At 47.7% G+C, this 22485-nt stretch overlaps 1 protein-coding gene across 4 annotated transcripts in view; it reads left to right on the top strand.

Annotated features, from left to right (window-relative positions):
• CLTC (clathrin heavy chain) overlaps positions 1 to 22485 on the top strand; it is a 110565-nt gene that overhangs the window by 75800 nt on the left and 12280 nt on the right. For all 4 annotated transcript variants that reach the window (XM_087717111.1, XM_087717110.1, XM_087717109.1 and 1 more), the window contains 16 exons: positions 1045 to 1170; positions 1286 to 1428; positions 2278 to 2512; positions 3827 to 3949; positions 4044 to 4189; positions 5451 to 5634; positions 6869 to 7061; positions 8674 to 8831; positions 11237 to 11401; positions 12045 to 12152; positions 12278 to 12445; positions 14627 to 14776; positions 16440 to 16571; positions 17689 to 17799; positions 17959 to 18129; positions 19748 to 19969. In XM_087717111.1, the coding sequence (XP_087573237.1) occupies positions 1045 to 1170; positions 1286 to 1428; positions 2278 to 2512; positions 3827 to 3949; positions 4044 to 4189; positions 5451 to 5634; positions 6869 to 7061; positions 8674 to 8831; positions 11237 to 11401; positions 12045 to 12152; positions 12278 to 12445; positions 14627 to 14776; positions 16440 to 16571; positions 17689 to 17799; positions 17959 to 18129; positions 19748 to 19969 (2535 nt within the window). The remainder of the gene's footprint in view (positions 1 to 1044; positions 1171 to 1285; positions 1429 to 2277; positions 2513 to 3826; positions 3950 to 4043; positions 4190 to 5450; positions 5635 to 6868; positions 7062 to 8673; positions 8832 to 11236; positions 11402 to 12044; positions 12153 to 12277; positions 12446 to 14626; positions 14777 to 16439; positions 16572 to 17688; positions 17800 to 17958; positions 18130 to 19747; positions 19970 to 22485) is intronic.

Below are 22485 nucleotides of genomic sequence, written 5' to 3'. Positions count from 1 at the left end.
TGCAATTTATGAGCCTGTGGCAGGGGGAAAAAAGACGCCTATATCTTATTTATTTCTTGCCATCCCAGAGTTCATCCTGCACACTCGGTAATTGCTGCAGCTGATAAATACAATGTTTAGAATAGGCTTGTAATCCTTTGTGGTCTTGTGCTTTTGGTAAAACTCTTTCTGGAACCTGAGCTGGCTGGAAAACCTGGATAGCTTTAATATGAACGATCCATGAAAGAACTTGAAAAAGATGGAAACTTTGAAACATGTCCTTTTATGGAGAGATTTGAATGAGAGTTCAGTTGTTCCTGGCTAGTTCAATTCTTGGGCTTATCAATGCAAAGATTTATCACTTATTGTCTGGTGTTCTGACTGAGGCTTCCCAAGAGCATGAAGCAAACTCCTTGTCCCGACAAAAAACCCTTTTATCAATTTACTATGAATTCTGCTCACTCACATCCAGTAAAGTCTTTCAAGGCAGGATTTACAATTACAGACCTTATCTGGCTTGGAGAGCTTCCAGGCTGATACCTGCAAAAATTGCAAGGAGTCTTAAGTGAATTAATTGTCTCCTGCAAACTCCCCTCCCCTTTCGCTCCTCTTTTATTTCCTCTGGGAGGGGCCATTCACGGTCCACCTGTGGCTTTACTCCCAAGTCGACCCTTGTTCTTTAGCTGTTCCCTGCATGGGCACACTGGAAACAGGCTCCAGCTGTTCATCTGCCCCACTGATGTCTGACTCTGAAGGCAGCTGATAACTGTCAGACGGCCCTGGACCCCTCTCTGCCTCCGACACAGAGCCCTCATCAGAGCCTTCCCTAGACTCCAGGGCTGGCCCATCATCCTCCCCAACCTCCTCACTGTCCAAATCTGTTGCCAACTCTGCTGGCCACTGGTGGGCTACAACATCTGGTTGCCAATTTATATTTGATACATTAGGTGTTTTTAAAAGATTAAGCGATTATGTTTTTATTTATTGTTGGCTTTTTGCTATAGAGCCTGGCAGCTCTAAGCCATGAAATAAATAAACCATCAAATTCTTGCTTTCTGTTTGCAGGAAGCCAAGTTGACAGACCAGCTCCCGCTGATCATTGTTTGCGACCGCTTTGACTTTGTCCACGACCTGGTCCTGTACCTGTATAGGAACAATCTTCAGAAATATATTGAGATCTACGTGCAAAAGGTAAGGCCATCTGTTAAGGCACAGGGTCCCCTGGAGCGGGCAGCTACATCCAATCTAAACAACTGACTAGCCTACACTTGAATTGAAATTGACTTGACTTGAATGGTGGCCTCAGGTGAACCCCAGCCGTCTGCCGGTGGTCATTGGTGGCTTGTTGGATGTGGACTGCTCTGAAGACGTCATCAAGAATTTGATCCTGGTGGTGCGAGGCCAGTTCTCCACCGATGAACTTGTCGCCGAAGTGGAAAAAAGGAACAGGTAATTTCCTGGGAATTCCATCGTATCTTTCAGTTCCAGAGCTAACAGCTGGCAGAATAGCCAATATTTATTTTGTTTTGTTTTATTTCTACGACTTGTCAGTCTGCCAGTCTTCTTCTTCTGTACTTTGAACATGGCTGGCTGGGGAATTCTGGGGAGTTGAAGTCCACAAGTCTTAAAAGTTGCTAAGGTTTGAAAAACATTCAACTAGGAATAGGTTGAGAAATTAGCCTGGAGGAATTCAGACAATAACCCTGGTTGAATCCACAGATGGGATAGGAGTTGGTTAGCATAATGAGCAGGCTGGACCAGTTTGCTTGAGAAGAAGAGATCAGGAACTCCATATGTGAACTCATGAAATAAAATAAAAGCTGCAAGGATTTTATTATTTTATTTATTATCTGTCTATATATAAAATGGTGCTCTGTGTGTGTGTATGTGTGTGTATGTTCCAGCAAAACTCTGGAACACCTCAAGCTATTTCAACCAAACTTGGTACACAGATGGCTTACTCTCTGGAAACAAATACTGGGGGGGGGGGGTAAGACACCCCTAAAAATAACCCTCGGGGTCTATATTCTGTTAAGGTACAGCCTGTTGTGCCTTAAAATGGCTTCTACTGTACAACGCAGTAGAGTTGGCATGGTAATGGCTTCACAGTACTCCACAAGGGGGCTCTGTCTGGTAAGGGGGGAAATCCAACATTAGAAATCCAACATTAGAAATCCTGTCTAATACAAGATTAGGATAAATAAATACCCCGGGTTATAAGATAGTTATATAATAGTAAAGGTTGGGGACCCCAGTTTGGGAGCTGGTCCAAAACCCAAATTGCTGTTCTCTCCTTAGGTTGAAACTCCTCCTGCCATGGCTAGAGGCCAGAATCCACGAGGGTTGTGAAGAACCAGCTACACACAACGCCCTGGCTAAAATTTACATCGATAGTAACAACAACCCGGAAAGGTTTTTACGAGAGAACCCTTATTACGACAGCCGTGTGGTGGGGAAGTACTGTGAGAAGAGAGATCCTCATCTAGCTTGCGTGGCTTACGAGCGAGGACAGTGTGACCAGGAGCTGATCAACGTGAGTTTCTTGGAAATGGGTGGCCAAAACGGATGGGAAGTAGATTCCTGGTTCATTCTTTTGGAATCCCTTTGGTATAGAGCAGGAGTTGGGAAACCACTGCCCTTTGATGAGTGGTGGACTTCAACTCCCAGAATTCCCATGGCCTCCCATGGCTGGCTCAGGAATTCTGGGAGTTGAAGTCCACCACTCATCAAAGGGCCGTGTTTTCCAGCTGGCTCAGGAATTCTGGGAGTTGAAGTCCACAAGTCATAAAAGGGCTGTGTTTCCCCACCTCTGGTATATGGATTCGATTTATGGCCACAATTGAGACCTGAGTTACAAATGTTCTCCACTGTGAATGACCTCAGTTATTGTACAGACCTTTCTGAAAATACCTCTTTTCTTACATTCTTTGTGGCCCTCTAAGCTTGCTCGTTCATGAGAAGTAAAGCCATTGCTATCCTTGGTCTGTACATTTGGGGGAACTGAGTCTAGGCTCTGTTCCAAAGCCTGTTCCAAAATTAGTTAAAAATCTAGCAGGTTTATTTTCCCCCTTTGTTTTTCAGGTTTCCAAAACCACGTTGTGAAACTTTGGAGTTTTTTATGCTCTCTGATCTTGGTTTTCTTGCAAATGTTTCCTTACTAGGTAACATCATCAGTTAGTTGATGACGATGCTACCTAGTTTGGCAATGAAATATAATATCATTACATTAAGAAAACAGCCAAGCTCAGAGAGCATCAAATATAATATCATTATATTAAGAAAACAGCCAAGCTCAGAGAGCATCAAGGACTTCATAATTCCATTAGGAAAATTCTGATTTGTGCTGAAATAGATAAATTGACGTGGGAATTGAAGAACTGAAGACGAATCAGAATATTATAAGATCTGGGATAAATTTTATCGCTGGTTGGAACAAAAAAGGAAAGACCCAAAATAAGCAATGACTAAGATTTATAGAATGGAGAGTAGAATTATGTATGAAATCATAACAGTAAAAACGTATAAGACAAGAATAAATCAACATGGATGGAAATACAATATCCTTATATTCGTAAATACTGAATAGACCAATTGCAAATAAGCATGGTGGCTATAATATTTAACTTTATCTTCTAGTATGTATGGCAAAGACATTACCAGGATGGTTACACTATGTCCAATATTTTAATGTGTGTTTAATAAAAAAAACTTTTTGTTAAAAAAAAAGGACCCCATAATTCCAAACCACAACTATAAATATTCTGTCCCATTGGTACTACAAAACTTTGTTCCTTTCCCCACCAAAGGTGTCCCTCATCCTCATTCTGTCAACCCGTTTGTTCTCCAGGTATGCAACGAGAACTCGCTCTTCAAGAGCCTGTCCCGTTACCTGGTGCGCCGTAAGGATCCAGAACTGTGGGCCAGCGTGCTGTTAGAAAGCAACCCTTACCGGCGGCCTCTCATTGACCAGGTATGCTCTCTGACACCCCTGGGTTTGCTTCCACATGGGATGACTTTGGAATAAGCAATCCTCGGTTGACCGTTGCAACCTCTTTGATTGGCAGGTTGTGCAGACAGCTCTGTCCGAGACTCAGGATCCCGAAGAGGTCTCTGTTACCGTCAAGGCGTTCATGACCGCTGACCTCCCGAATGAACTTATTGAACTGCTGGAGAAAATTGTCCTGGATAATTCCGTGTTCAGCGAACACAGGTTGATATTTTGCGCATCTGTCAATCTTTCTGTCTGTCCATGGGTTTTGTCTACCCACCCACCTATCTACCCACCTGTTCCATCTTCCTGTCTTTCTGTATATGCCTGCATAGAGGTAGGCCTCGACTTACGACCACAATTGAGACCAAACTTTCTCTTGCTAAGCGACTCAGTTGTTCAGTGAGGTTTGCCCCGTTTTATGACCTTTCTTGCCACGGTTGCTAAGTAAATCACTGCAGTTGTTAAGGAAATCTGGTTTCCCCATTGATTTTGGGGGTCACAAAAAGCGATCACATGACCCCAGGACACTTAACCATCTTAAATAAGAACCAGTTGCCAAGCATCTGAATTTTGATGACGTGAACATGGGGATGCTACAGGGATTATAAGTGTGATGCTACTAAAGCCATAACTGTGAAAAATGGTCATAAGTCACTTTTTCACTGTTGTAATTTTGAACAGTCACTAAATGAATGCTTGTAAGTTGAGGACTGTTCTGACCTAGGCTTTCCAAGAGCATGAAGCAAACTCATTCCCATCCAACAAAGTCTTTCAAGGGAGGAGTAACAATCACAGACCTTATCTGGCTTGGAGAGCTGCCAGGCCAATATATGCAAAACGGAGAGTCATGAACCAATTAAGCGAATTGTCTCCTGCAAACTCCACTCCCTTTTGCTCCTCTTTTATTTCCTCTGGGAAGGGTCATTCATCATCCACCTGTGGCCTTACTCTCAAGTCAACCCCTGTTCTTTAGCTGTTCCCTTCGTCTGGCAACTCTGAGCATGCACACACTGGGAACAAGCTCCAGCTGTTCTTCTGTCCCACTGATGTCTGACTCCGAAGGCAGCTGACAACTGTCAGACAGCCCTGGCCCCATCTCTGCCTCCGACACAGAGCCCTCATCAGAGTCTTCTCCAGACTCTAGGACTGGCCCATCTTCCTCCCCAACCTCCTCACTCTCCGAATCTACTGTCAGCTCCGCTGGCCGCTAGTGGGCCACAACAAGGACTGCCTGTATTTGGAGAAGTGACTTTCTTCTTTTCACTATTCAGAATCTTAAAATAGACGAATCAGAGATAAGACCTGTGGTGTCTAAATTAGTGTTTCCAAACTTTGATAATTTGAAGAGGCACTTTGCTGGCTGGGGAATTCTGGGAGTTGAAGTCCACATGCGTCTTAAATTTGTCTGTTGAAGTCCAGTAAGTCTCCAGCTTGTCTTGATGATCCATTTGCCTTTTTAATTGCTTTTTTTTTTTTAAAGGAATCTCCAGAATCTGCTCATTCTGACAGCCATCAAGGCCGATCGCACCCGGGTCATGGAATACATCAATCGTCTGGATAACTATGATGCCCCTGACATCGCCAACATCGCCATCAGCAACGAGCTCTTTGAAGAAGCCTTTGCCATCTTTCGGAAATTTGACGTTAACACTTCTGCCGTCCAGGTAACTTCGGCCCTTCAGAACCGAACTTGACGTGCCAACGACGGCTGAAAGTGGCTTTTATCGTTGGCCTTGACTTCCATCTCCTGGTGCGCCTCTAAAACCCATCTGGCCTTTGCTAAAGTTTGCATTTATGACGCCCTCTTTTTTTGCGTGGGCCTTTGGTGCTCCGTTGGGCTTGGTAGTCTTCTTGCAGACATTTCACCACCAAAATAGGTAACATCATCAGTACACTACTCAGTCTATGGAGATTTTCAGTCATCCAGGTCAGCGGTCACCAACTGGTGCTCCGTGGACCACCTGTGGTCTGTTGAGAAAATTTTGGTGGCCCCCGCAGAAAAATTATTTGCATTTTTTTTATATTGCATTCAATCAGGGATCCTCAAACTACGCCCCCCCCCCCCCCCCTGGGCTGGATACGTGCAATGAACGCTTGTGTTGCTGCCGAGAGTTTCCCCCTTTGGGGTCTTTTTGTAGGGGTGGGGGTAGGGGGATAAATTCTGACTTGGGGTCTGTTACGTCAAGTCTTTCCCTGTTCTTTTGAGATTGAGATGCTTTATTTGTATGCCGCCCTTTTCCCTGGGGGGACTCAGGGTGGCTCACAACTCAAGGGGAGGGAGGACAAACGAGTCACAAACATAAAAACGATACATCATTAAAAAAGCACAACAGTCATACTATTTGAGTGGGGGTTGGAGTCTTTAGCCCCAGGCCTGTCGGGAGAGCCAGGATTTAAGGGCTACGCGGAAGGTCTGGAGGGTGGTGAGGGTACGAATCTCCACGGGGAGTTCGTTCCAGAGGGTCGGAGCAGCCACCGAGAAGGCTCTCCTCCGGGTAGTTGCCAGCCGACATTGGCCGGCTGATGGAATTCGGAGGAGGCCTAATCTATGGGATTGTATCGGCCTAGTGGAGGTAATTGGCAGTAGGCGGTCTCTCAAGTACCCAGATCCAATACCATGCAGGGCTTTGTAGGTGACAAGTAGCACCTTGAAGCGCACTCAGAGATCAACAGGCAGCCAGTGCAGCTCCCGGAGGATAGGTGTTACGTGGGTGAAACGGGGTGCACCCACGATCGCTCGCGCGCCGCATTCTGGACCAGCTGAAGTCGCCGAATACTCTTCAAGGGCAGCCCCATGTAGAGCACATTGCAGTATTCCAGCCTAGAGGATTCTTTAATAAGTGAGCCCACCTTCGCAAAGCTCTGGTGATAAAAAGCTATCGCTTTTTCTTTTCCTAGGTTTTGATCGAGCACATTGGGAACCTGGACCGGGCCTATGAGTTTGCCGAGCGTTGCAATGAGCCGGCGGTGTGGAGCCAGCTTGCCAAAGCCCAACTCCAGAAAGGGATGGTGAAGGAAGCCATCGACTCCTACATCAAAGCCGACGACCCGTCGTCCTACATGGAAGTTGTCCAGGCTGCCAACGCAAGCGGTAAGGAGGGGGCCTTGTTTTTCTTCCTCTCCCCGTGAAGTAGCCTTCGTGAGTACACAAAAGGTGTCTCCCGTGGCTCTAGATCAGGGGTGTCAAACTCGAGGCCCGCAGGTTGCATCCGGCCCGCGGGGCGGTTAGTCTTCTGACCCAGGCTTAACAGAATCACAAAACAGACTCCTTGTCCCGAAAAAAAAACCAAACCCTTTTTTATTTGGTTAATGTGAATTCCTGGCATTCACATCCAGAAAAGACCCCAGCAATAAGCCTTACAAGGTTTAATTGCAAAAACAGACCTTATCAGTCCTTGGATGGTTGCCAGGCTGAGCTTCCAGTGGCAAAGCTGTTCAATGAAATAACTGGCAAGGAGTCTCTCTGAGACAGGAACTCGGATAAGCAAAGCTTCACAATAATAAGCAAAACTTAATGTCCTGCAGACACCCCTCCCCCTTTGCTTCTATTTATTCCCTAGCCAGGGAGGGGCCATTCAGCGCCCCCCGTGTGCCTTTCTTCCGGAGTCGGCCCTTGGTCCTCAATTGTTGTCCTCTCCTAACAACTCTGCGCATCCGCACATATGGAACAGGCCCTGGCTGTTCCTCTTCCCCACTTATCTCCGACGCTGAAGGCAGTTGATGGCTGTCAAACGGCTCTGGCCCCCTCTCTGCCTCCGACACAGAGCCCTCATCAGAGTCTTCCCCAGACTCCAGGACTGGCCCAGGTTCCTCCCCAACCTCCTCACTGTCCGAATCTGCTCCCAGCTCCTCTGGTGGGCCGCAACATTTGCCTCGTTAGGTAATGAAATATCTACAAGAAAACAAGCTCAGAGAGCACCAAGGATCTCTTATATTGCTTAGGGTCCCACTGACTCATCTTTTCCCCAGTTTCTGCCAGCTTTCTCGATTTCCTTTGTGTTGGTTACAAAAGTCACAACAACAAAACCCTCTGAAATGAACATTGGCTGTCCCCTTTTCCCCGTCTCTTTCCCCGAGGGAATGCAATTCGGGCGTCGTCTTCCCCATTCGACACGGTTCTCTCTCCAGATCCCTTTCGCTGTGCACGTCTGTACGCAGCCTACTCGTCGTCCCCTCTCCAACAGGAAAGGAGCCCGTGTCCTTGTGAAGTGCATTTATTCGGCAACAGATGTGTGAACGGACATGCCCAGTATAACGAGTGAATGACAAAGAAGTGGATTGTTTGGCTGACCTGATTTTTTTCCCCCTCCTCCCTTCCTCCCAGTTTTGGGAAGCTTGTGTTCCACTGTGCAAGAATTGAGCAACTGTTTGGCTCTAATAAAATTCCACACACAGCCCGAGCGTCAAGTAGAATTTAATCGGCACACTGATGGCTCAGTCTTTTTGATTTCACCAGGGCTGCACATGCTGGGATGCCTCTCTCTTTCCTCCTCCTCCCACCCCCCCCTCTTCCCAGTCCTGGTTTTAAAGGGACATTTGTCACCGGCTGAGCACTGCCCCGGCGAGGCTGGCATCACCATGGCCGTTAAAACCTTCTCTCCCGTCTCCTTTTTGAAGGATAGGAAGTGAATGGCCCTCAAATGGATCCTGCAATGTGACTAGGAGCTGCCTCCCCCCTCCCCTTTTTATTGTCCCCCACTTAGGCAACTGGGAAGAGCTGGTGAAGTACTTGCAGATGGCCCGTAGAAAGGCCCGAGAATCCTACGTGGAGACGGAGCTCATCTTTGCGCTGGCTAAAACAAACCGCCTGGCCGAACTGGAAGAATTCATCAACGGGCCCAACAATGCCCACATTCAGCAAGTGAGTGCTTCCCTCCTGGCTTTTTTTTTCTTTCCTTTTTTAATCTGCAGGTTGAGGGTTTTTCTTAATCCTTAGATTAAGAAAGTTAAGCTATTCCCCAAAGCACCTGAGGGCAGGACAGGAAGCAATGAGTGGAAACTAATCAAGGAGAGAAGCAACTTAGAACTAAGGAGAAATTTCCTGACAGTGAGGACAATTAATCAGTGGAACAGAAGTTGCCTCCAGAAGTTGTGAATGCCCCAACACTGGAAGTTTTAAAGAAGATGTTGGAGAGCCATTTGTCTGAAATGGTATAGGGTTTCCTGCCTAAGCAGGCGGTTGGACTAGAAGACCTCCAAGGTCCCTTCCAACTCTTGTTATTCTATTCTAATTCTGGGATTAGACTTCTGCCTTCCATCTCTGCAGGGTTGGGAAGGTCAGTAGCTCCCCCATTCCCCTCCCCTTTTATTTATTGCTTATTAAAATTTTATGCCGTCCGCCTCCCCTGCAAGGCGACTGGGTGACGTTTGTAAGAATTGCCACCCAAACGTAGCATTTCCTTTATTTTTTATTCCCCTCCCCTTCCTTCCTCTTGTCTGCTGGTTGTTAACAGGATGGAGTTTCTTCCTGGGAGCCTCGGAGGGGTGAAGGAGGAAGAGAGGAGCTGGTTCAAATCTCCACCCTGCCCTGATGCTCTTGAGCTAGTCATGGGTTCTCACCTCACCCACCTCACAAGGTGGTTGTAAGAGAAAGGAAGTAGGGAGGGAGTCTGGCTGTAGTTGCTGCTCTGATCTTTTCGTGGGGCTTGCAAAACACAGAATCCTTAGATTCGATGTGCTTGGTTGCAGCTTTAACACACTCAGCAAGAGGGATCATTCGGGTAAGGTACCCAGTGTTAGGATTTTGAGGAGGCTCTGGAGTGGGACTCTAGCCAACTGAAGGTCGGAGCACAGAGGAGGCGGTAGAATCAGGTGGAGGGGTGTGAGTGAGATTTGGTAGGCAATGGGGGATGCTTGGAGTGAGACCAAACTCCGGAAGAGGGAGAAGCATTGGAGTCTGAATGAATTGGAAATATGCAGTTCCCGGAAGTCCTCAACTTACAACTCTTTGTTTAGTGATGGTCCGAAGTTACAGCAGCACCAAAAAAAAAGTGACTTATCAGTGTTTTTCTCACACAACCACTTCAGCAGCATGTGATCAAAATTCGGACACTTGCCAATTGTAAAAGGGGGCGAAACTCACTTAACAGCTCTCTTGATGAGCAACAGAAATTTTGGGCTCAATTTTGGTTGTAAGTCAAGGATTTCCTGTATAGCATTTTTCCCTTAATGAATATCTTAGTCAAAGGGAATGTCTTAAACCTATGTTTCCCAACCCTAGGAATATTTAAGACCTGTGTACTTCAACTCTTTTAAGACTTGCCGTGTTTCCCCGAAAATAAATGTCTTATTTTCGGGGAAACATGGTAGGTTTTAAAAGAGTTGAAGTATGTAGGTCTTAAATGTTCCTAGGGTTGAGAAACATAGCTTTAAAAAATAGGGTCTTATTTTCTTTTGACCCCTGAAATAAGCACTTGGCCTTATTTTCGGGGAGGTCTTATTATTTTTGAGGTGCAGGAGGCGGCGAGCGTGGTCACCTCATGGCTGTTGCTGTGTTGCAATATTTTTTTGGGAGGGCTTATTTTAGCACATGCGCTCAAAATCCCGATTAGGCTTATTATCCAGGGAGGGCTTATTATCCAGGGAAACAGGGTATGTACTTCAGTGGCTGGTTGAGGAATTCTGGGAGTTGAAGTCCATGCACCTTTAAAGTTGTTTATAGCGATAGCAATAGCAGTTAGACTTATATACCGCTTCATAGGGCTTTCAGCCCTCTCTAAGCGGTTTACAGAGTCAGCATATCGCCCCCACAGTCTGGGTCCTCATTTCACCCACCTCGGAAGGATGGAAGGCTTTGAGCCGGTGAGATTTGAACCGCCGAACTGCAGCTTAGCAGTCAGCTGAAGTGGCTGCAGTACTGCACTCTAATCACTGCGCCACCTCGGCTCAGTTGAGAAACAGTGGTTTAAAGATTCCCACTCAGCTTCTATGGTTGAAGAGAGCTTCAAATCATTTGGAGTGTCCTAGGTAGGCCGACTGATTAGAGATCTCCCTCACCAGAGAAGATCTTTTATATATTTATATTAACTTTTAACTTAACCATTTTTCCCATCCTGTAAACTAAACAGTGGTCCCACCTCATCCACTTTCGCAGCTGAGGGTGGACTAGAACCGCTTCTATCCTGCGCCTTCAGGAGGATGTAAGAGTGGACTTTCACAGCGTGTTCACCCCTTGGTGGTCAGCGTGGCATAACTAGGCAGGGGGACTCCAGCCGTTTCTTTTAACCAATAAACCACAGACCCACCGACGTCTTCTTGCCTCCGTAGGTTGGGGACCGTTGCTATGAGGAGAAGATGTACGATGCAGCCAAACTTCTGTACAACAACGTCTCCAATTTTGGCCGCTTGGCCTCCACGTTGGTTCATTTGGGTGAATACCAGGCAGCGGTGGATGGGGCCCGGAAGGCAAACAGCACAAGAACTTGGAAGGAGGTAAGTTCTTGGCTTCCTGCGCCCCCCCTAACTTTTAGGTTTCACCCCAGAAGATGGTGAGGGTCTCAATAAAGAGGAGAATGTACGATCAGAAGTGATACATCTGGATTCATTCATTCATTCATTTTCCCGCCTTTATTATTTTTACAAATAACTTAAGGCAGCAAACATATCCAAGTCGCCTTCCTTCTCCTATTTTCCCTTCAACAACAACCCGCTGAGGTGGGGTTGGACTGAGAGAGAGTCATTGGCCCAAAGTCACCCAGCCACTTTGAGGGCTAAGGCAGGGTTACAACTCTCCCCAACAAAGACAATAAGGGATCTGACCCGGTTCTGTGGGCGTGCCTTGGCGGGTGTGGCTTGGCTTGGTGGGCGTGGCAGGGAAAGGACATTGCAAAATCTCCATTCCCTTCCCACCCCACTTTCCAGCTCCGTTCTCCTATTCAGGGCAACAGAAGAAGATCAGCTGGGAGGCAGCAGGGGCGGGGCCAGCCTAACTATTTGCCGGTTCTCCGAACTACTCAAAATTTCCACTACCGGTTCTCCAGAACCTGTCAGAACTGGCTGAATGCCACCTCTGGATCTGAGGCTAAACTTTTTTCCCCTTTTCCTAAACAGAACTCCAACCCTCTTCCCTTTTCAGGTTTGCTTTGCCTGCGTTGATGGGAAGGAATTCCGCTTGGCCCAGATGTGCGGTTTGCATATCGTCGTGCACGCCGATGAATTAGAAGAACTCATTAATTACTACCAGGTAACGGACCAACCTGTTGGTTGATGATGTCCTCCATATCTTACCTTTACAAGGAAAGAGCTAAAACCCCGGCTGTTGGACAGTGATTGATATTTCCCCGGCCTTTTTTCCCCCCCTTCTGAAAGGACCGCGGCTACTTTGAGGAGTTGATAACCATGTTGGAAGCTGCTTTGGGGCTGGAACGGGCTCATATGGGGATGTTCACCGAACTGGCCATCCTCTACTCCAAATTCAAGCCACAGAAGATGAGGGAGCACTTGGAGCTGTTTTGGTCACGGGTCAACATTCCAAAGGTATGTATCTCTTTCCCCCCCCTCCCCCGATGATCAGCATCTGTTTTGGAGGATAGAACTGAGAGCCATCTCGCCCCCTTTTAGAGGGCTGCATGAAGGAACTAGCTAAAGTAGACACTTGATGTGGACCGAGAATAAGAATGGCCTTGAGCAGCAGCAGTTAACGAAGTTAGGGTTAGGGAAGAGCCGGAGGCTGACTTTGGGAGGGACCTTCACCTATTACAGATGATGAAAATAATGATTTAGGGACTCAAAGCACAAGGGCAGACTATAGCCGTGATGGCTAAGCTACGGTGCGTGTGCCAGAGCCCTCTCTGTGGGCATGGGCGTCATTGCCAGTCGCTATTCTGGGTGTGTGCACTGGAGAGCTGGTCCAGTGCTCACGCGCATGCTGGAACCTGGAATGCATGCGCACTAGCCAGCTGCTCTCTTCTGGGTTCCGGCGCTCTGGCATGCACACCAGTTTCGGCACTCGGTGCCAAAAAGGTTAACCGTCACTGGTCTGTAGGAACTTGGTTTGTTCACCATCATAAAAATTAGAAGGCAAGGTACCAACATTCAGGTACATTAAAATATGCTATGGGGATTAAGAACGTTCAGAAGATAATTCATGTCTAATGTAATGGAGAGGAGGACTAGGAGAGTCATGATAGCAGTGTTCCAATAATGTCTCAGGGGCTGCCGCAAAGAAGAGGGAGTCAAGCTATTCTCCAAAGCCCCCTGACGGTAGGACAGGAAGCAATGGGTGGAAACTAATCAAGGAGAGAAGCAACCTAGAACTAAGGAGACATTTCCTGACAGTGAGAACAATTAATCAGTGCAGCAGAAGTTGCCTCCAGAAATTGTGGATATTCCCAACACTGGAAGCTTTTAAGAAGAGATTGGAGAACCAATTTTCTGAAATGGTATAGGGTTTCCTGCCTAAGCAGGGGGTTGGACTAGAAGACCTCCAAGGTCCCTTCCAACTCTGTTATTCTGTAGTCTGTAAGGTGGTCAAGACCATTTTCCCATAAGAACAGGCACGAAGACCTCAAATCCTGTATACAAATTGCAGCTCCGTAGATATCATGTAAAGAGAACAACAACTAAAAAATTGATTCTCCAATCTGGAATAATGGAATAATCTCCCTGTGGAAGGTATTCCATCTTTGGGGGGTTTTAAGAATAGACTAGAGAGCCATCTCTTGGATCAGATGGCACAATTTGTTTTTCTATACATTGCAAAAGATTGGACTAGGTATTTCTCTGGTCCTGTCTGACTCCACAATTCTATGATCTTGTGATCTATTGGAAGAGTATCTGTTTTGCCCTGTGGAAGGTCCTGACTTCACTGTCTAACACACCCATCTTACGAGAAACAAAGGCTTACATTTCCTAGCATTGCTGGTAATCTCTTGATTATCCCACCCAGTTGCAAAATTAAAATACACAGGATCCCCTTTGGATTGGATATGTTGGGACACCCAGGGAAAAGATCCATGAAGATGTTTGACTGAATAGAATAGAATAGAATAGAATTCTTTATTGGCCAAGTGTGATTGGACACAAAAGGAATTTGTCTTTGGTGCACATCTCGGTGTACATAAAGAGACAAGATACATTAGTCAAGAATCATAATGTGCAACAATTAATGATAGTCCTAGGGTACAAATAAGCAATCAGGAAACAATATCAATGTAAATTGTAAGGATACAAGAAGCAAAGTTTCAGTCCCACGGTCATAAATGGGAGGAGATGGGTGATAGGAACAATGAGAAGATTAATAGTAATAGTAATGCAGCCTTAGTGAATAGTTTGACAGTGATGGGGGAAATAGTTGTTAAGCAGAGTGATGGTGTTTGGGGAAAAAACTGTCCTTGTGTCTAGTCTTGGTTTGCAGTGCCCTGTAGCGTCGTTTTGAGGGTAGGAGTTGAAATAATTTATGTCCAGGATCGAGGGGTCTGTAGATATTTTCACAGCCCTCTTTTTGACTCGTGCAGTGTACGGGTCCTCAATGGAAGGCAGGTTGGTAGCCATTGTTTTTTCTGCAGTTCTAATTATCCTCTGAAGTCCGTGTCTGTCTTGTTGGGTTGCAGAGCCAAACCAGACAGTTATTAAAGTTGGAAGCTCATGCTAGAATAGTTGGGTTAGAGAGGCCTGCCTTCTCATGCTTCAATTCACACAATGCTTTGTTCCACCTAGGTGTTGAGGGCTGCTGAGCAAGCCCACCTCTGGGGAGAATTGGTTTTCCTGTATGATAAATATGAAGAATACGATAATGCTATTATTACAATGATGAACCATCCCACAGATGCCTGGAAGGAAGGGCAATTCAAGGACATCATCACTAAGGTAGGAGATCTTTCTTGACGTAACCTCTTCAGGTTTCCTTTCTGATGTTCCTGCTTGGTGGAAAACAGTGTTCTAACCCAGCTCCCCAAGCACGACGAACCCTCTGACGTGAATTCAAAAGATTCTTTTATTACGAATGCCGGCAGGGCCGGCAAAAAGTTTATTTCACAGGCTAACAAGTCTCCCCGGCTGGGAGATGAATAGTTGCCTGCCATATCTATTCATCTCCGCCCCCTGCCTTTTATCCCCAAAGCTAGGGTGGGGCTTCACTAGCAGCAGTGGCTCTTCCATCCCAAGGACCGGCCCATGGATTTCCACTGCTCTCCTCTCCTCTGCCTTCTGTGCATCCATGCATCAGGCACTGGACCCAACTGTTCCTCCTCTTCCTCATCAGCCACCTCCAGACCTGGGGACTGTTGACTCTCCATCTGAGGGCTGATGTACGGCCCAGGCTCTGCCTCTGTCTCTCTCTGTCTGTCTGTCTCTCTATATCTTTCTCTGTTTCTCTCTGTCTCTGTGTCTCTCTCTGTGTGTCTCTGTCTCTCTCTCTATCTCTCTCTGTTTCTCTGTCTCTGTCTCTCTCTCTCTGTCTCTCTCTCTCTTTCTTTCTCTCTGCCAGCTCCATTCCCTCTTCCCCCTCAGAGCTCTCAGTTTGCCTTTACTCCCACGCCTCCTTCTCCTCATCTGATTTGGCTGCTGGAGGGGCTGGTGGTCGACAGGCCGCAACAAATAGGTTCAAGCACCCACTTTATATCCAGAGTCTTCTGAAGTGTGACCCTCTCACAAGGGCCTCTCTTGCTGGGGAATTCTGAGAATTGAAGTCCACAGGTCTTAAAAGTTGCATAGAATAGTCCAAAGGACACATTCTGGTGAGAGAGAAGTGCCCTGAGGATGGGGGCTTCAGCACAAGTCCGAAACCTCGGAAGACTAAACCTCTGGTCCCGGTGACCAATCCTGACTGGATCCTGCAACATTATCCTGGGACACCTGTATTCACCTTTATTCACCAGGTCTTAGAAACAGTGTCCCACATGTTCCATTCGAGTCCACTTGATATTAGAAGCAAGGAACCAACCCAACCCCAAAGCCCTTGGAGCAGATGTAGAGAATGTACTCTTTTATCTTCTATTTTTATCTGGGCAATCTCTGATCATCATCAGCATCTCCTTTTAATGACCCCATAATCCCTTGCAGGGTAGAGTCTGGGCAACTGAACGGAGCTGAATGTTTATTGGCCGGATGCCTTTCCTGGTCGCCAGTGTGAAGTTTTGTTCGGCAGATATATTCTCATGGTGCCCAGAGAGAGAAATATCTACCTCTACCTAGGATCGAAGTCACAGCCTCCTGATTGTGAGGCGAGAGTCCCCCCTCTAGGCCACCGCACTGCTCTACCCTAGGCAATCAGCGACGAGCTTAAAAAAGGGGAGAAGCCGCCAGGCAAATCCAAACCATGCTATCTTAACCCGCTGGTTTTGAAATCAGCTGCAGCCAGCTGAGCAAAAATGCAGCCCTTTTGGGGGGGCGGGGCGGGCTGTACACCACGTCAAGGCCTGATGAAGAGTGAGCTTGGCTTGAAGGTTGTGTTACTCGCATCCCCCTTGTCATTGTTTTTTGCAAACATGCAGAAGTAACACTCACTTCTTCTTGCCTGTTGTCCTTGCAGGTGGCAAATGTGGAGCTTTACTACAAAGCAATTCAGTTTTACCTAGAATTTAAACCTCTGCTGCTCAACGACTTACTGATGGTGCTTTCGCCGCGGCTGGATCATACCCGTGCGGTCAATTTCTTTAGTAAGGTAAGCAAGAAAACCGCCGGGCTTTTTTCCTTTCTTTCTTTGCCCTCGGGAAGTTTTTAATTTCTTCATTTATTTATTACCGTATTTTTCGCACTCTTAACGACGCACCTGACCATAAGGACACACCTAGGTTGAGAGGAGGAAAACGGGCAATGGCAAAGACAGAAGAGGTGGGATTCAGCACCGTCAAAGGACCCTGCTACCGCGGCCCGTATTTTTTGCTCCATTAGACATTTCCACCCACTTCTTGGGGGGGGGGGGAGTGCTATCATGGAGCAAAAAATACAATATTTATATCCTGCCTTTATTATTTTTATAAATTAACTCAAGGTGGCAAACACGTACTATGCTCCTGCTTTCTCCAGAACAGCAAGTCCTGTGACATGGACTGGGCTGAGAGAGTGTGACTGGCCTAAAATCACCCAGTCAGCTTTCATCACCAAGACAGCACTAGAACTCACCGTCTCCTGGTGATTGGCCCAAAGTCACCCAGTCAGCTTTTATGGCTAAGGCAGGAATAGAACTCATAGTCTCCTGGTGATTGGCCCAATGTCACCCAGTTGACTTTTATTTCTAAGCTGTGACTAGAACTCGCCACCTGCTGGTGATTTTGCTCAGAGTCACCCAGCAAGCTTTTGTGCCTAAGGCAGCACTAGAACTCACCATCTCCTGGTGATCGGCCCAATGCCATCCAGGCAGCTTTCATGCCCAAGGCAGCACTAGAACTCACCATCTCCTGGTGATCGGCCAAAAGTCACCCAGTCAGCTTTCATGCCTAAGCTATGACTAGAGCTCACCATCTCCTGGTGATTGGCCCAGAGTCACCCAGTAGGCTTTTGTGCCTAAGATGGGACTAGAACTCACCGTCTCCTGGTAATTGCCCCAAGCCCACCCAGACAGCTTTCATGCCTAAAGCAGCACTAGAACTCACCGTCTCCTGGTGATTGGCCCAATGCCACCCAGACAGCTTTCATGCCTAAAGCAGCACTAGAACTCACCATCTCCTGGTGATTAGCCCAATGCCACCCAGACATTCATGCTTAAGGCAGGACTAGAACTCACCTCCTCCTGGATTTTAGCCTGATGCCTCAACAGTGAAGGTGTGTCCTCTGAACAGGTGAAGCAACTTCCGCTGGTGAAGCCCTACCTGCGCTCGGTGCAGAACCACAACAACAAATCCGTGAACGAGTCCCTCAACAACCTCTTCATTACAGAAGAAGATTACCAGGTAGGAGACGGTTTCCGGGGCCCATCCTGGACTCCAAGGCGAGACCCCTGGCGGCTTGGGGAAGGTGGGATGCAGGCCGGCGACCTCCCGATGTTCAGTCTTTGCAGGGGTGGCCATTTTCAAAACTTGGGTTATAGTGCCGGCTTATCTCCTGTCCAGGCTCTTCGGACATCGATAGACGCCTACGACAACTTCGACAACATCTCCCTCGCCCAACGCCTGGAGAAACACGAGCTGATCGAGTTCCGGAGAATCGCCGCCTATCTCTTCAAAGGGAACAACCGCTGGAAGCAAAGCGTGGAACTCTGCAAAAAAGACCGACTCTACAAGGTACCGGAGCTCAACGGCATCCGCCCAGCGGGAAGGATGACGGGGTGGATGAGTTCAGGAAGAGCTCTGCAGCCCGGGTGGCGCAGTGGTTAGGATATAGTATTGCAGGCGAACTCTGCCCACAGCCTGGAAGTTCGATCCTGACAGGGTTCAAGATCGACTCAGCCTTCCATCCTTCCATGGTCAGGAAAATGGGGACCCAGATTGTTGAGGGGCAAGATGCTGACTCCGTAAACCGCTTAGAGAGGGCTGCAAAGCGGTATATAAGTCTTAAATGCTATTGCTAGTCTCTGATGTTCTCGTTATGGCCATCCACTCTAAAAGACTTTGGGGGGGGGGTTGACTTACAGCATCAAATATACATTTATAGGTTTGTTTTAATATTAAGTAATTAGTTCAAGACTGAAACGTTTATCATATAAATAATAATTAATAGGAGCCATGCTGGCACAGTGGTTAGAGTGCAGTATGGCAGATTAATTCAGCTCACTGCCAGGAGTTTGATCCTGAGCAGTTCAAGGTTGACTCAGCTTTCCATCCTTCTGAGATCGGGAAATTAAGGAGCCAGATTGTTGGGGGCAAGAGGCTGACTCTGTAAATTGCTTAGAGAGGGATGTAAAAGCACTCTGGAGCAGTACAGATAGTCCTCGGCTTAACAACAGTTCGCACTGTTCAAAGTTACAACAGCATTGTAAAAAGTGACTTATCACTGTCTTCACACTTATGACTCTTGTAGCGTCCGTGAGGTCATGAGATCAGAATTCGGACACTTGGCGACCGGTTCATATTTATGACGGTTGCAGTGTCCCGGAGTCATGTAAATCCCCTTTTGCAACCTTCTGACAAGCAAAATAAATGGGAGGAAGCCAGATTCACTTAACATCCACTAACTTAACAACTGCAGTGGTTCACTTAACAACTGGGGCAAGAAAGGTTGCAAAATGGGACAAAATTCACTGAACAAGTATCTCGCTTAGCAACAGAAAAATTGGACTTAATTGCAGTGGTAAGTCGGGGACTACCTGCATATAAGACTTAAGTGCTATTGCTTTTCCTTAGAAACCAAAAGGACAGTTAATTTGATAATCTTTAGTCCAGGGGTGTCAAACTTGAGGCCTGGGGGGGCCGGATGCGGCCCGTGGGATGCTTAGATCTGGTCCACGGGGCCACTCTAGAAACAGCAAAGGACCGGCGTCCAGTGACTCTGCCAATGAAAATGGAACTCGGGAGGGCCGTGTGCAGCCCTCCCAGGCTGCGTTTCCAGCTCCAACTGCCTCCTGCTGCCCTGTGTCTGTGAAAACGGATCTCGGGATGGGGGGGCACACATGGCCCTCCCGAACTTCATTTTCACTGGCAGAGGGCGGCAGGAGGCCGTCGCAGCTGAAAACGGAGCTCTGGAGCCTGTTTTCGCTGGCAGAGCACTTGGGCCACCACAGATGCCCCCCCGACACAAGTGACGTCAAGTTGGCCAAGCCTATCCCGGCCCCCGAAGTCAACAGCATTGTAAAAAAATTGAAATTGAGTTTGGTAGCTGGCAGGCTCCCCTGCCCTTCCCGAGCATTGTGCTGATCACCTGTCCTTGATGGGACCTTGTTTCTCCTCCTCCCCTTCCTTCCAGGACGCCATGCAATACGCCTCAGAGTCCAAAGACACGGAGCTGGCGGAGGAGCTGCTGCAGTGGTTCCTCCAGGAAGGCAAGCAGGAATGTTTTGGCGCCTGCCTCTTCACTTGCTACGACCTCCTCCGGCCAGACGTGGTCTTGGAAACCGCCTGGAGACACAACATCATGGACTTTGCCATGCCCTACTTCATCCAGGTCATGAAGGAATACTTGAGCAAGGTAAGGGTCCTGGCCTCCTCCTCCTCCTCTCCCCCCCCCACCCCCGCCTGTCCCAGACCCCTTTGTCTGTCACTCGCCCGCTGTCTGGCTTTTTCTCGTGGGACCCTCAGCTCTTGAAAAACGTGCCCTCCCCGAACCTCTGTGTCTGTTGATGCCAGCCCTTCCTTTCTCCTCCAAAAGGTCCGTTGGGTTTTTTGATGCACAGTAGGGTCCCAGTCAGTCATGGGATCCTACCGGTTTAACAACTGGATCGAAGATCACGTGCTTCTTTGCACATGCAGTTTTGAGAAAACTCCTTCCGCTTTACTGCTGGGGAGGAAAACAGCAGAGGCGTGGCAATCCACTCCACCATGTAACTCAGCTGAGAAGATAATAGGTCGTTAAAACGCAGGGGCAGGCGGGCGCACTTGATCGTCAGGGCGAACCAGTTCACTCCCAGCTGATCGTCAGAGCTAACCGTTCGCCTGAACCGATCCGAACGGGTAGAATCCCGCCCCTGGTCCTAGCCAGTAGCCTGGGTTCTGGTTTTGAATACAGGTAGTCCTCGACTTACAACAGATCATTTAATGACCATTCATAGTTAATAACGGCACTAAAAAAGGTGACTTGATGACCATTTTTTACACTTACGACCGTTGCAGCATCTCCATGGTCCTGTGATCCAAATCCAGACACTTGGCAACTGATTCCATTTATGATGGTTGGCCACCTTCTGACAAACAAAGTCAGTAGCCAGTTTCTCTTAACAACCGCATTGCTAACTTAACAGCTGCAGTGATTCACTTAACAACCGGGGCAAGAAAGGTCGTAAAATGGGACAAAATTCACAGAACAAATGTCTCACTTAGCAATGAAAATTTGGGGCTCAGTAGTGGTTGTAAGCCGAGGACTACCTGTATTTCCTCTCTCTCGGCTACAGTAAATCTGCCAAATTTGGGTCTGTAAAACAGGGATTGGGCCCCTGTGGTTAGTTTCCAATCTCACCTGTTAAGAAGCCTGCATGTCCTTGTGGAAAGAGAATTTTTGGCGACAGTGGATGGTTGTCCCAAGGGTGAGTTTTTTCCAGGAGGCAACTGTTTGTTTTTTTTTCTTGATCAGCGACCACCGAACCGGAACGGTGTTTGTTTGGTTGCCCCCCCCCCCCCCGGTTCCTTACCTGTTTTTAAGACAACCAAGCCATCTGCGCACACATGCGCAGCGTATGGTCCGATGAGCAGCTGGAGTATCGCAGGGCAGTGGCGTGCGTGTGCAGCGCGCATGCCCAAAGTGGACGCCCGGCCCCATCGCAGCGTACCAGTTGCGACGGGATCTGGAACCCACCATTGGATGACTCCCCTTTACTTGAGAGTGGGAACAAACCTCTAGGAGTGTCAGCTGTTAGTTAAGCTTAAGCAAATGGATCCCTTTTGCACACTTCATGCAAGGAGATTGTCACCGACAGCGGATCCTGTCTCCTAATCTACTCTTACAGTCTGAAATGCAACCGTTCTTCCAGGCTGTGGGCCTTGAGCCTGAGTAGATCAAGGCTTCCGCTGCGCTTGTTCTGGCCACGATTGAAGTCGCAAAGCCCTTTGAGTCTTCCAAACACATTGGCATAATTTGGGGATTGAGAATCTCGCCAACTCGGGGCGGTCTGGAAGCAGAGCTACTACAGCCGAGGTCCCCAGAGGGAGGAGATTCCAGGTTGCATGTGAGCTGAGCTGTTTTTTCCCCCTTGTTTCGGGCAGTTTTCAATTGTTTCTAAAAGGTGTTTGGTTGATTTCCCCTATTGTGTTTTTGGGCTGGGAAAGAGGGGGAAAAAAATCTCTCTTTAGGGAAATATAACATGAAAGCCGGCAGCAGAGCAGAGGAAGTTGAACCCACAGCTTGTGGTACTTAAAAACCTTGTCTTTGGGTGTTTTAATAGAATTAGTAGGAGAGCGCTTAGGGTTTATGGTTAAGCATGCTGAAAGTTAGGAAATAACTAATACGACTGGGCGGCCAGTGCTCAGACTGGCTGGTTTCTAAATTAGAATATGAAATGTGGCTTCAGACAACCCCCACCCCACCCCCTCCTTCCAAAACTCATTCCTGAAACTCTGGGTTAGAAAAAGACCCACCCCACCTCTGCATAATTCAGGAATAAATATCCTTCGAAGCAGTGAACTTTGACCACTTTTACCATCAGGGCCAAAATAAGTTCAGTTTTTCATATCTAGGGCAGGGGTGTCAAACTCAAGGGCCGCATCATGGTTGGGGGGGTGTGTGTGGTTGGGGGTGAGCGTGGCTATGGTGGGTGTGGCCATGGTAGGCCTTCCCAACCTCCTGCAGCACTCTGCCAGCCGGAAACAGGCCCCAGGGAGGTCCTGCGCCAGTGGTTGGTTTTACCGGTTCGGCCCGGTTTGGCCGAACTGGTAGTGGTATGGTGGCAGCGGCCCAGGCCTTCCACACCCCCAAACTGGTTTCCCGGTCGCTGCTACCATCTTGTTTTGGAGTTCTGCGCATGCACAGAACAATTTTAATTTAACTGCACATGC

Source organism: Thamnophis sirtalis, unplaced genomic scaffold (genome assembly GCF_051295495.1).
Source record: "Thamnophis sirtalis isolate CommonGarterSnake01/CBP01778 unplaced genomic scaffold, rThaSir2_p1.2 scaffold_6, whole genome shotgun sequence".
Taxonomy (NCBI): domain Eukaryota; kingdom Metazoa; phylum Chordata; class Lepidosauria; order Squamata; family Natricidae; genus Thamnophis; species Thamnophis sirtalis.
Note: the sequence above shows the minus strand (reverse complement) of the source record. Positions and strands in the feature narration are given on the sequence as shown.